This window comes from Aplidium turbinatum, chromosome 12 (genome assembly GCF_918807975.1).
Source record: "Aplidium turbinatum chromosome 12, kaAplTurb1.1, whole genome shotgun sequence".
NCBI classification, from domain to species: domain Eukaryota; kingdom Metazoa; phylum Chordata; class Ascidiacea; order Aplousobranchia; family Polyclinidae; genus Aplidium; species Aplidium turbinatum.
In genome coordinates, this window is record NC_137483.1 from 9335732 (window position 1) to 9349216 (window position 13485).

Consider the following 13485-nt stretch of genomic DNA (forward strand, 5'->3'; position numbering starts at 1 on the left):
GCGGCTGGATTATCCTTGCCACAACCAAGCAGTGGAGTGTCACGTTAAGCTAGTGACTGTTAAAGCAAGCTTATATGCTGTTGGTTTTAAAAGAAGGGATGGACTGATTCGTCAGAAGGTGCGATCTCGTCAACTTATGAAAGAATTCAACAGCAAGAAGGAATTCCCACTAGATTGACATGTTCACCTTTTTGTGCTGGTTGCTAAAGTCTCAATGTAGTACAGGTAGTCTAGCACGTGCAGCAGTATGGAGTATATCAATCTGTGTGCTGGTATTTCCTTGACAATGATTTCATGGCAGATCACAGTCTACCCATCACCAATTATGTCTACTAATTATATACAGTATTTGTTTTATGCACCTACACTTTGAACAGTCCAGTTAGTAACCCCCAGGTCGTGCAGTAAAGTTGTTACTTGCTACTGTGTGTGTACATGACACGAGCACTATATTGTATTTCCAGTCACACTATTGTACCGTTAGACCACTGCCTACATGCTCTCGATTAACCCTTGTATTCTCTACATCATGTGTAGTGTGTACCGTATATTATGCATACCATGCTGTATATTTATTGCAAATGCAATAAGCAAAAGTATCCAAGTCATCTGTGACCTGCATCAACATATGCAGTACAGCATGTGCATTTACCCATTACCTTGTGCCTGCGCTACCGTTTTGTCCAAAACATTGTCAAATATACGCTTTTTGTCATAACTTTTTTTCTAGTGAAATTAAGGCAAAAAATCTTCATAGAGCAGATAAAAACATTATGATTCTGCATCATTTGATACCAAACTCATGTTCCTAGCACCAGCAGTTCCAAAGTTACATCCGATTTGAGAATTTTGGGGGTATTCTCCCATAAAATGGGGGGGGGGGGTAGAACGGCCAATATGTGGTACAACTCCCTGAAACCAGTTTTGTTATTGTTTTTAGCCAATTTGTCAGTGGTCTAGACCCCCCTTTTTTTTAATTAAAAAGAAAATTTTTTTCAATTCACCCTATTGTCAAGCCAACAAGGGGATACAGGCAATTGGGATGTAGAGCACCTAAACCTTGACCAAATTTTTTGAAATTTTTTGTAATTTTGCTTTTTTAGTCAAGCCTCACCCACAAAAAAAAGTAATTTTGTTTTCAACCATTTTTTAAATTTGTGGGGGCACACGACACACCCTACCGGGGGCACTTTTAGATAGGGGGGCCCCAGACAAAAAAATTTTTAGCTCTGTCGGCGCGAAAAACCACCTCTACGTGTACAGTAGCAGTAATCCAGCACATTTTTTCTACGTCGAGGAGCCCTTCAAAAGGGGGGCCCTGAGCACCTGCACCCTCTGCCCCCTCCCTAAATCTGGGCCTGGCTGCACCTGATGAAGAAAACAGAGATTGATTAGACGTATAGCCTACGAGTAAATGTCCAAATTATGCTCTCAACAAACTCAACAGCCTGAAGTTTGTACTGTGAAAGAAAGCAAAAACATTTATTGAAAAGCATTATGTCATAGAAGTCTACAATCACTATGTATAAACTATAACTATTTTTCAATGTAGGCTATCTTTCATTTTTTACATGGTATTCTATGGTTCTTTTTGTCCGTTTTGTGTATTTTTATCCATTTTCAGTAAACAACAAGACATTCCAACAACATTTTACTAGAAAAAAAACTTTGTTTTACAAATTTTCTAAAAATTGAAGCATCTAAAATGGCTGCCACGAAGTCACGTGACAATCTATCTGTGCAAAATTTAAAATTTTTTTTGTTTTTTTATTAGTCCAACCTTTATTTTAAATCTAATACACAAAAGAAAGCTTCAAAAAGCTCTTATGGGAGCTTAATTTTTTCACATTCATTACAAAATGCATATTTTTTTCTAATTTTTTTTTTTTATTTTCTTACATTTTTTACCAGTTTTATTTTTTAAATGTTATTCAGTAATTGATTTTGTTTGTTTTGTATATCTTTATCCATATTTAGTAAGCAAAAAGACTTTCTAACTACATTTCATTACAAAAAAAAACGTTTTCTTCACAAATTTCACAAAAATTAAAAAATCCAAAATGGCTGCCATGACGTCACATGACAATTTAACTGCGCAAAACTCTAAAATTTTGCCTGTTTTTTTTAGTCCAACCTTTTTTAAAATCTAATACACAAAAGAAATTTTCAAAAAAGCTCTTGTAATACTTTTTGCACATTCATCTCAAAATGCATATTTTTTCCTAAAAAGGCTTAGCACAGGGACTAAACATACCTATAGCAGCGAAAGGGTTAGGCGGGAAAATGTTATAGAAAAATCGATTTAGATTCGGGACTAACAAAAAATGGTCCGATTGAGTGGGATTGGCTGTGTTGTCAAGAAATAATAAGATGATTCAATACCTGATAACGTGCAATTTATATGATGTATTTTCATACAAGAAAAAGTGCTGCATGACTGAAAAATGTTAGCATGCTCGACTGCCCGTGTTTGGACTACTTCAAAAATCTAAATGTTTCCATTGCTCTGAATGTTGCTGTGTTGAAGGTTCAATTCGACAATCACATCATTGAGTGATTACTTAACATATGTTTCAGGTTATAAATTTGTGAGAAATAACATTTTCATGAAAATGTAGATGCACATTGAAAAATGACCACTATTGCAAAAGGTAGTTTTCCTGGACGACCAAGAAAAAAATTGCACAAACGAAAAGTAAAGTTTCAAAAGAAGTTTCATAAAAATGATCTTGGACATTTGGGGTTGGCGTGCTCTTACATATCTCATGTTACTGAGCAATTTCATGCTATTTTTGATGATAAAAGTGAAAAGGTAATGAACGTGTTGTTGAAATATAGTCAAATACCGGTAAGTGGTAATTTATTATTATTTGTACTATATGCTATTACAACTGTGATGGTAAATGAAAGTTTGTGAAAATATTAAATATCGAGTACATTTTGCCACTTTGAGTTTGGTTTGGATTTGTTCATATACATAGCCTTTATGTGAGGGGTCAGAAACGCATGGCTCGTGAGTCATCTATGGCTCTTTTGATGATGGCATCTGGCTCGCAGATAAATCTAATCTAATCTTAAGAACTCAAAAGTTTTACCTGAACTTTACATCAAAATTTAGAGTTAAAAATAAGCTTGGAGTGCACCAAATTAAATGTAGTTTTTCAAATTTTTATGTGGAATGCCCCCCAGACCCCCTGTTTTTCTCGTCTTCACCAAAATTGGGGCCCCACTTTCACAACTCACCAGTAGCCACTACATGTTATGTTAGTTGTATTAAGTGTTAAAGCATTATATAGCTCTCATAGAAATACATTTTAAAGTATGTAGTAGCTTTCATGACTCTTACCTAAAAAGGTTCTCGACCCCTGCTTTTAATTAAGCTTATTTTAGGCCTATGTCTGAAGCCTAGTATATATATCATACAGTTTTAAACACCAAATTATAGAACTATGATGTAATACTTTTAACAAGAATCTGTTATGTGATAAAATGATACAAATTATAGAGATTTTGACTAAATTTATAAATAAATCAAATACAAATTTTATATAATAATCATCAAATAATATCTTTGTAAAGCTATAAAATTTATATATGTGTTTTGTGACTTGACATTGTGTAGGATGTTGAATTTATTGGATTCAGCTCTGAAGAATGTGGATTAAGGGCTTATAAACGAGTCAGTAAAAGGCAAGCAGAGCCATCTCCATCAGCGGCTGACATACTAGGAAGTGATCAAACTCCTCTTGAAAAGGATAAAGTCATAACAAGGTTTCAATGCAAAGACTTTGTGCTTTTTTTTACATTTGTACATGTTTTGTATAAGCCATGCTTTTATGATGAGTGTCATAGACATGTGGTGCTGTATGAATTCTATGATTTGAATCATTACTAAACAAGCAAATGACTGCACTGGTCAACACAATTTCGGTTGAATTGAATTTGATAAAACTGATTTTAGCTAATTTGAGGGTGCTGATTTAGACCCTGGCATTACTTTTTGTTTATCACATCAGGTTTTTAAGCTATAACTTACTTTTTTCTGAAAAGATGTTAATTTTTAGATTTTTTTATGTCAATTCTTTGTAGTTTATTTCCAAAAGTCGTGTTGAAAAACATATTTTTATGTTATCTGTGTCATAATATTGGTGTTGTCACCAATACCACGAATGTTCTGAGTTGCACACTTGTAAAATGAAACAGAATGTTTTCGTTTTTGACACAAAAAAAAATATTCTAGATGGCTCAAAATGAGACACAGTTATAGTTTTGCACAATTTCCAAAATAACAAGCGTTTGCAAATAAGTGAAGCAGATGGTGCAGTTAATCTGACCCAAGTAGACAGCAGTGGATTCAGGGGGAACTTGGTCAGTTGGTCACATGTCCCCCCAAAAAAAATTTGTTCTTGATGTTTTCAGAGATTGCCAGACATTTTTTAAATTGTCGCGTCCAACCCTACTCCGCAAAACTAGCCCAATTGAAACTGACAACTCTCACAATGTTCAGCAATTAGTGTTTAGAACTGCTGCTTCTCACAGCTCTTAGCTTGGTATAAAATTTCAATTTTTTTCAAAAATTTATCGATGATATAAAAACAAAATTTTTTTTTTTTTTTTTTTATAAAACTTTATGTTCATTGCCATTTCAGACGTGCCCATGCGTTGGACCAATCTACTAGTAGTTCACTGAGCCAAACTATTTCAAGCCCCTCAAATTCTTTAAGTGGAAGCCCTTTGAAAAATGATTCCTTTCATTCTAGAAGTGGGTATTACATGTGCTCTATCACATTTCTGGAATATATTGCTTTAATTTTTTTTTTCATGCATATTGCATTGACTTATCACTGATGAGTTTGGTATAGGCAAATTTTTAGGGTCTGCTACTATTCGGTGAGTCCGATTCGGTGAGTTCCTGACCTCTAACCCCTAACCCTAAAACGGCAATGATAATTAGGCTACGGTACCCGATAATTTAAAAAAAAAATTGAAAAAATCCCCCGTTAAAGGATCGGACTCACCGAACCGGACTCACCGAAAGGGGCCATTCCGAATTTTTAAGTGGCAACACTCCATTATCATTTTTAATGTACTTTTTTGTCATTATACACTACTGTATACAATTTTATCTTCAGCCTGTGCGTGTATCGCCTTTAAAAATGTTGGGTTAGGTTTATTCCAACCACATAATTGTAACGTTTGTTTGATTTTGCGCAAAATAATTTGCTGTCAATTGAACAGAAAAGGAAAAAGGGTAATTTTTTGGTTAGGTGCTTGCAAACAAAAAATTATAAGTAAAATTACTACTCAGTAAATCGTGGCATTGCTTTTTCGAACAGTATTTTTATACGCTGATCACACAGATTTGTACAGATCAAGTTTTTGTTTTATTGACACAGGTTTTTGTTGGTGGATTGGGTTCACAAGCACCAGTAAGAACTCTCCCAAATGCTTGTTTTTGTGTGATGAAAATGTGTCTGTTGTGTTTTCAGGTACTGACGCATCCGCTAGTTCTTCTGATTCTGCATTTCTGAAGTACAAGAATTTCAAGTTGGACTTTCATAGGCTGAGCAAAAAGGCCAAGAATCGAGTAATGTTAAAAAAATTGAACTTTTTATTTTCAAGCTTGTGAGTGGGTTTTTGTTACGATACAAGCTATATTGTCACCAGCTCAAGTTAAGATCATCCCATACTGCAAAATTTGTCATTTTTACAGTGATGCAACGTCTGCAGACGTGAAAATGACGGGTTTTGCTTTCTCCGATGGTAATAAAAACAACTCAAAAGAGTTTTTCTGAAAATAACATTTAATACTGTTTATTAGACGTCGCACGAGGATTGCAGTGCAGAAGAACAAAGCAAAAGAAAAGATGCCAGCACGGCTTCCCTTAAATATGCCTCAGACATCTACCTTGCCAAGAACCATACCGTGTTGGGGCACGCAAAATCTCCGATCAAACCTGCCACTTTTATTCCACCGAGCTCACATTCAGTAATGCACAGTTCACCCACTGGTCGAACATCTTTAAAAATTAAAAAAGTGCGTTGTTTTTCTATAGATTTCTATCATAAACTATGCGTTGCATTGTTCGAAGGTTGACCTTCAACATGATTTCGACTCATTTTAACGTTTCGTCAAGGACTGTTTAAAATATTAAACGAATCGTAGCCATTCAACCACCAAACAAAATCTTTTTAATTCGATACTTTTTCTCGGCTTTTGTAACATGCTAAAGGTGTTTTAAACTTTCAAGGGTGTAAGATTAAAAGGTGATAATCAAGAGCAGAAGAAAGGTTGTGGACACCCTGAAGTCATAGCAAAAGCACTGCTGGCTCGTGCAAACAGAGATAGAAAACCCGAGGGCAATTATTCTCCGTCAAGATTTCCACAAAGCAAAAATAAAAGACCGAAGGTAGAGTTTTAGCTTTCGTTTGACCATTTTTTGTTGGGTTGCAGTATTTTGATTTGAAACTTTTTCGTTCTCTATTTGGAAATTCAATTTCAAGTTTTTCGTTTACTCCATACTTTACTACTACTGCAGCGATATTAACGAATCAAACACTCTTTCTTGCTTTCACGACATTTTTCCAATAACTATAATGTTTTCCGTTTTGTATAAACTAATTAACGACCTAAACTTTGCCAAATGCTACTTTGATCATAGTCATAACTAAGCAAATTTAATGGAGTTTTGGCAAGAAACAAAAGTTTGAAAGGGTAAATAAACGACCATAGAACCTGACCATAGAATCGACAAGGAAGAGGTTTAATTTCCACTTTCCGAAACCCACACTTTTTTCCTTTCTGCTCATGCTTCTCTTAATGATTGTGTGATGGTTTACCTTCTTGGCCCATAACCATTGTCCCAGACAGCAAATTCACCGTATTTTACATCGATTCAACGTCTGCAGACGTTGAATCAATGTAAAAAAACGTTAAATTTTCTATTTGGGGTGTAATCGTCAGGTTTTAGTGTTTAACGCTTGAAAGTCCCATACCACCAGTGTTGCCATTTGATCGCTCTCAAATGTTTTTGCACCCTGACCACGTCAATTAACTTTTCGTGACTATTCAACACTTTAATTTAAAAAAAAAACGATTGTTTCATTTTTGCTGACTTCAAATTCTGTTATATCATCTAGTCTCCTCGTGGATTTGTGCTTCCCATGAAGAGTGTCCGATCCGCCCGCATCATCAAAGCCAACCGGAAGTACATGGACGAAGACTCCATCAGGCAAATCGATGACAGGTCAAACATCGGTTGATTCAGTCACTAGTTTCTGAGCAAGCAGCTTATGATCTTTGTTGTCTTGTACCGTACCCACTAGCATTATGAATTTGATTAAAACTGAAGAGCAGCAAATTCCTTCGTCATATGTACAATCAAATTTTTACAACATTAATGGTTTTCAAATTTTTTCTTTAATATCAAGTGTATTAATGCTAATGCAGCTCATGTTGTTTAAGACTACATTCTGTCGACCACAGATTGCGTTTTGCTTATCTAGCTGATACGGGTTTCATGGGATAGAATTAGCGAAGTTTTGCCCAAAACGAATTTGAACAGCCAATTAGTTTTCTCATACCCTAGCCAAGCATTCCTCAAGTAACGCCGCATGCTGCATATCCTCCCAACAGGCTTGTAGCAAATAACGGTTTGTGAAGAATGTGATTTGTTTAACAGAGCTCTCACTCCTTGTGAAGATATTGGTGATGTGGATCCTCCTAACTCTGTTGCATCTTCCGATTCCGCGATTGTTCCCCTTGAAGATTCAGATGAGGGGAAGGAGAACCTGGAAACTGAAGATGTGTGCTCTTCACTTTCTATCGATGATTCTATAAATGCAGTTTCAGTGAAATTGGAGGTTTGTGAAGTGCTAGTGAGCAAATCATCCGTTTTTTACATTGATTCAACGTCTGCAGATGTTGAATCAAGGTAAAAAATGAAAGATTTTCTGCCTGGAAAACTGATCGTTAGGGTATGGCCCCGTATTTTGTGATCTTCCTTCTGAAGGCACGGCTGATTATAGAGGAAGCGAAAGGTTTTACAATTTAAAACTTCTTTGACAATCTGTTGTTTTGTTAAATTCCGGTTATCACGCTACGCGTAAGCATGGCGGCTGGTTGTGTTATTTCCACGCTTTCTCGGTTAGCTGTATTGGTATTTTTTACATCATATTAACGCCGCTCGACGTTGTGCTTTGCTTTGTGTGTGAAAGTTTTGTCATAGTTACAAATGCTTTCCACTAAATTGAGACGAGTGGATAGAAGAACTGGTTTTGAACTTGAAAACAATCCAGACAACAAAATCCGCCATTTTTACATTGATTTAACGTCTGTAGACGTTGAATCAATGTAAAAATGACGGAAATTGCTGTCTGGGAACCAGTGACGTTCACCTGATGAGACTGAAACCTCAGTTTCATCTTCTTTCTTTGAGGCTAATCTATGTATTTCTTGGAAAAACGATGCGTGTAAATTTAAGACGTGTGGTTGCAATTTGTTGCCGAAGTATTCCACCAATAGCGAATCTTTCGCAGAATCCAAAAAGATCTAATAGAAAGCCGTTGATCAAAGAGCCGACATTTTGTATCCGTGACACCAAGCGCAATGCGAGCCCATCTAGGAGGACCCACAAGAGCAGAAAGGGAGGTAAAGGACTTTTCAAATGTAGTTTGTTTTTTGTAACTGGCGTTTATATCAGATGGAGTCCCGTCAGTCAGGCTACACTTCAACGACAAGTTCTTTTTCTTGAGAATTATTTTGATGTTTGTAACATTCTTGCAAATAAAGTTTCTATTCAATATTGATTTTTCGACTCGGTTTGGTTTGATGAAACTTATAAGTATATTTCCAGACAGCAAAATCTGTCATTTTTACATGATTCAACGTCTGCTGGCGAATGTAAAAGCGATGGATTTTGCCATCTGGGTTGTACTCCTAATGCGATGTCAATTGAAAAATGAAAACACGCACAAATTACGGAGGTCCTTGCTTGGAATGAACGTCTGGACGGACCAGTGTTTTCAAACTCACTAATTTTCAAACATAGCAATATTAGTGCAGCAAGAAGCCTTGAACTATTTCAGTTTGTTTGAGCAGTTTTCAACGCTAGTTTCACCATCAAAGAGCTTTTGTTGTGCAATTTTTGCTGTTTATAACACGTTACTCAACATTTTCGAAACATTCTGTTATGACTGCAGGTTATGGGAGCACAGTCGCACAAGTCCGATCTCGATGCGTCATAAAACGGGCCAGATTTAAGCACCCGACCTCTTCGGATGCTCTGCTTCGTGGGCCGGACCACACAAAAGACCGTCAACCTCACCAAGTGGCTAAAAATCCCATTCGCCCCCCAACTTTTACCACTGTGAGTTAATTTTCCAATTTTTTATAGAGAAGTCCATTTTGAATTCTATTGTATTTGTGGCGAATTACCAACTTGTCATTGCTTTAGTGGCGTCGGGAACTCTTAACGTTTTATTTACCCTGTTATTTAAACAATAGAAATGTCCAGCTTATGTTCCAGACAAGCAAATAAGAAAGTCTGTGTTTTTTATTTTCTGATCAACTTGTAACCGTCATTCCGAATATTTTATACTGTTTTCACATTATTATTAACAGTTTCTCGGTTTCGTATAACTATGGTTCAACAAGACAAAGTCTCTACCAAATCTCTAACAAATTAATTTATATTCACATAATATTCACTCAAACAGCCTACTACGAAGAAAAGCGATCACCCTATCAAGCCCCCAGACACCCCACCGCCCAGCAGTCCTACTCGACCGGAGCCGGAACTATCTGATCTAGGGCTTTCTCCACAAATATGGCGGAAACTGAGCGATGCATCGCATAGGAAATGGGTAGTTGGATCTTGTGAGCGCATCATTCCGGTATGCAGACCTGGACACTGTATGGCTTATAATAGTTGAACATTGTCCACCACATACTACATCCCAGACATCAAAGATCCGTCATTTTTACATTAATTCAACGTCTGCTGACATCTCAACGTCAACAGAGGTTGAATCGATGTAAAAATGACGGATTTTGCTGTCTGGGATTGAACGATTTAATGATTTGAATTACAAATGGTGGAAAAAGTTAATCTGTATCGTGGAACCCCTGTGATAATCTCCAGTTAAATCTCTGACGACTCCGTGACTGATCAGTTCAAACCTCCACTAACGTTCAGAAGGTCGTAGGTTCAACACTCAGAGAAAGCATGAGCCTTCGTTTTCACGAGACACTCAATGGCATGCTTGATAGTAAAATCAAAGATTTTCTTGTTTTCCTTTTTATCCACTTGCCTAATCCAAATCTTCGTGGCTTAGTATAGCAGGCTTACTATACACTACAGCATACAATGGAAAATCTTGTTTTTCTGTTTTCAGCAAGTGAACACAAAACAAGTCCAAACAATTTTACATTCTTAAACTTGTGTTTTGCTCAGACATGGACAGTTCAGGAAATCCACAACCTGCTTCACGGGGCCCACACGTTCGGAGGGGCTTGGTGCAGCATAGCTCGGCAGTACGACTTCCATGAGTTACACAGGGATGCCAATAGTGTCTCCATGAAAGGGAAAATGTGCCAGAAAGCGCACTTGCTAAACGATTCTTATAAGGTGCTGTATTTGTTGCTGTAAACACAGCGAGTAGTCGTCTACATTTGAAGGCGATTGCCGTATAACTTGTAAAAATTTCTTTAACCATTGTTTTCAATTTTTTTGTTGTTTGCGAAAGACTGTTTTGTCACGGAACAACGGTTGAAACTGAACCGAAGAAGACACCCAAGATCAGCTTCCGCTTGTTTCAGGAAACGGGCTCGTGAACAGAAGTGACTTGCCTTTTCTTTTAGGTCAAAAGTTCAATTTTACTTCAACTGAAACCAAAGCTAAGCGACGACCCAAATGTCACTGTATTCACACCCAAAGAGCTGAGTGTTCGCGGCATGACTTCCAATGTTCCCTTCAACTACAACACGGATAAACAGAGGCAGCGCTACTTTTTCAACACGGTAACGGGCTGATTTTTGACCTAAAAGATTTCATATTTTTGTCTTACGAAAATGCATGCACCTAATTTATCAAACGCAGACAAAAGAAACAGTTTAATGGTTTTGATATAGATTTTCTCGCTTGTTTCACTGAAGATCTTGACTTCAAAATTCATATCGGTAATTTTTTTAACTTTTGCATTCTCACAGACTGCAGAGCGAATTGAAGAACGAAAGAAGGAATTGGGTGAGTTCCTTAAATCGATTTCTGTTTTTACTGTTGTAAAGTGTTAGGCGATATGCTGTTAATCTTATAAGGTTGTAAACGTAAGGCCAGTTCTCGCATATGTTGCTAGTGCTCTTTATTTGCCGTCATTATATCGGCTGTCAGTCTGAAAACACTCTTTAGAAAAAGAAACTTAAAGACGAGAAGAACAGGCTTTTTTAAAATCGAGTTTAGATCTGTTTGACTTTAAGGAAAATCTTCGTGTTCATCCTCACACTTGTCGTTAAATACCGTAGCAAGATAGAGCTGCTTGCCTTCGGTGGTCGTCGAACCTAGGCCCTTTAGAAAGTTTAGAACATCGAGCTGACGGAGCAACCGGTGCCACTACAATGACGAAACTCATTTGAAAAGCTGCTTTTCTGAAGAGAAGTTGTGAGAAAGTCAGCTGTGTTTTCAACAAGAAACTGAGAAAAGATCAAAGGTCAGATGCAAGAAAAGAGTCAAAAATGATAATTCGCCGATGAGCGCGTTGGGCTCGCAGTCGAGAGCCTGCATGTTCGATTCCAGCCGACCACACTTGCTGTTGTTTCTCTGGGCAAGAAACTTTACGATAATTGCCTCTACCCAGTGATCGATTTCGAGTAATGGGTAGTACCAAATTTCAGTAATAAGTAGAGTAGACAACCGGAAACAGATATTGCCGTCGGCTGCAGCGTGGGTCAGGAGTACGTCGGAAGGCGTACACCGATGGATAGCGCTCAAGTCCGCTTTCCCGCAATGCAGGGTAAAGATATGAAAAACAAACAAACAAACAAAGTCTCACTGGCTCTTTCTTGCAAGAAGAAATACTTAATTTTACGTGACAATGCGAAGTACACCGTACGTCTCGTATAGCGTCGTGTGCATCCTGATCACGTCCAGAGAAGATGATGAGTTGTCAGTTTGAGATGGAGGCAGGAGATCTAACCAAGGAAGAGATGTTTGCATCTTCCTCACTGTCCATCTGCTTTATTTCAGATCAAGCTGATTTTGCAAGTTATCAAAATCGAATATTCGGGACACAATTGAAGGGTATTTTATCGCTTGCCCAGTGATTGCTACTAACTTTACTAATTCTGCATTGCTCGTGGTGTTGCATGACTTATATTCATTCTATTTTCATCTGGCTGAGTTCAAATCTCTATTAGGCTGCATGATAACTTAATTTTTCTCGATTGTAAATCTCATGTTCAATTGCTCAGTGGCTTTCCCAGGAAGCAAAAGTTCCAATTTTTAAATCGTTTCAACGTCTGGCGACGTTAAAAAGATGTAAAAATGAAGTTTGTCATAGCTGGCTTGCGCAGTAACAATACAGTTTCGTAATAAAAACACTGCATGTTACCGTGATGTCTAATTCATCCAAGCAAAACGTTGTTTTCCGCTATGCAAGTATCGTTGATAGTTGTTTTTAGAATTTGTTACGTAACAAACTTGCTGCGGATATTTCCCTCTTGTTGCTAATGTAGTGTGTATGATGGCGTGATGCTGCCTTGCTCGATTTGTTTTCTTCCAATGAAACCGTGCCACGATTTAAACCTATGCTTGATTGTTTCGTTTTCACACGTACGTAAAATAATGGTTGCACATTGCACAAGCATCACGTTCAAGAGAATCCGCTTTGTTTGTTCTGTAACTGGGAAAAGCAACAAAATCTTTGTGAAAGCTGTCAAAAAATTTGTGAAAATTTACAAAAAAAAACAAAAAAACCTAGAGACTATTAATTAACGCAAAGCTCTTTGCAAAATTAAAAAGTACCGGTAGTTTAAAAAATTAATTGCTTACCTCAACTGTACCACACGACTCAATTACAGTTACAGATTAAAGTTTGTTTTCTTTTGACAATCCAGGCGGCAAATCAGCAAATCGTCTGCAGACGTTGAATCAATGTAAAAAACGACTGATTTGCTGTCTGGGGAATTAATGGTAATCTAGTCCCGACTAACCCAGGTTGACAATAAGGTTCCAATTTGATAATCTTATAATCGCCGTTATTTTGTGTAGCCCAAAAGCTGATCGAGTCTGCATCAGAAGACTTCAAGCACACAACTGTGCAGCTGGAAGACATCAGCCAAAGCGACTTATGTCTGGGCCTTCCAGAGAGCACAATGACAATGATGTTGCGGCCGAAGCATGCGAATGAACAAAGAAAGGTATTCACCATATTGTCGATGATTCAGAGCTAGAAATTACCGTTGTTTATGTCAACGATCATTCTTGTGAT

General features: G+C 37.3%; 1 protein-coding gene across 1 annotated transcript in view; it reads left to right on the forward strand.

The window, feature by feature from the left end:
* Positions 1-2632: 2632 nt before the first annotated feature.
* The window catches only part of LOC145780568 (histone-lysine N-methyltransferase 2A-like), a 34725-nt gene continuing 23872 nt past the window's right edge, over positions 2633-13485 (forward strand). The window contains exons 1-15 of the mRNA XM_082592193.1: positions 2633-2812; positions 3623-3771; positions 4650-4762; positions 5490-5587; positions 5822-6037; positions 6252-6410; positions 7141-7247; positions 7683-7863; positions 8539-8650; positions 9202-9368; positions 9718-9894; positions 10455-10628; positions 10862-11020; positions 11210-11246; positions 13266-13414. Of these exons, the coding sequence (XP_082448319.1) occupies positions 2633-2812; positions 3623-3771; positions 4650-4762; positions 5490-5587; positions 5822-6037; positions 6252-6410; positions 7141-7247; positions 7683-7863; positions 8539-8650; positions 9202-9368; positions 9718-9894; positions 10455-10628; positions 10862-11020; positions 11210-11246; positions 13266-13414 (2178 nt within the window). The remainder of the gene's footprint in view (positions 2813-3622; positions 3772-4649; positions 4763-5489; positions 5588-5821; positions 6038-6251; positions 6411-7140; positions 7248-7682; positions 7864-8538; positions 8651-9201; positions 9369-9717; positions 9895-10454; positions 10629-10861; positions 11021-11209; positions 11247-13265; positions 13415-13485) is intronic.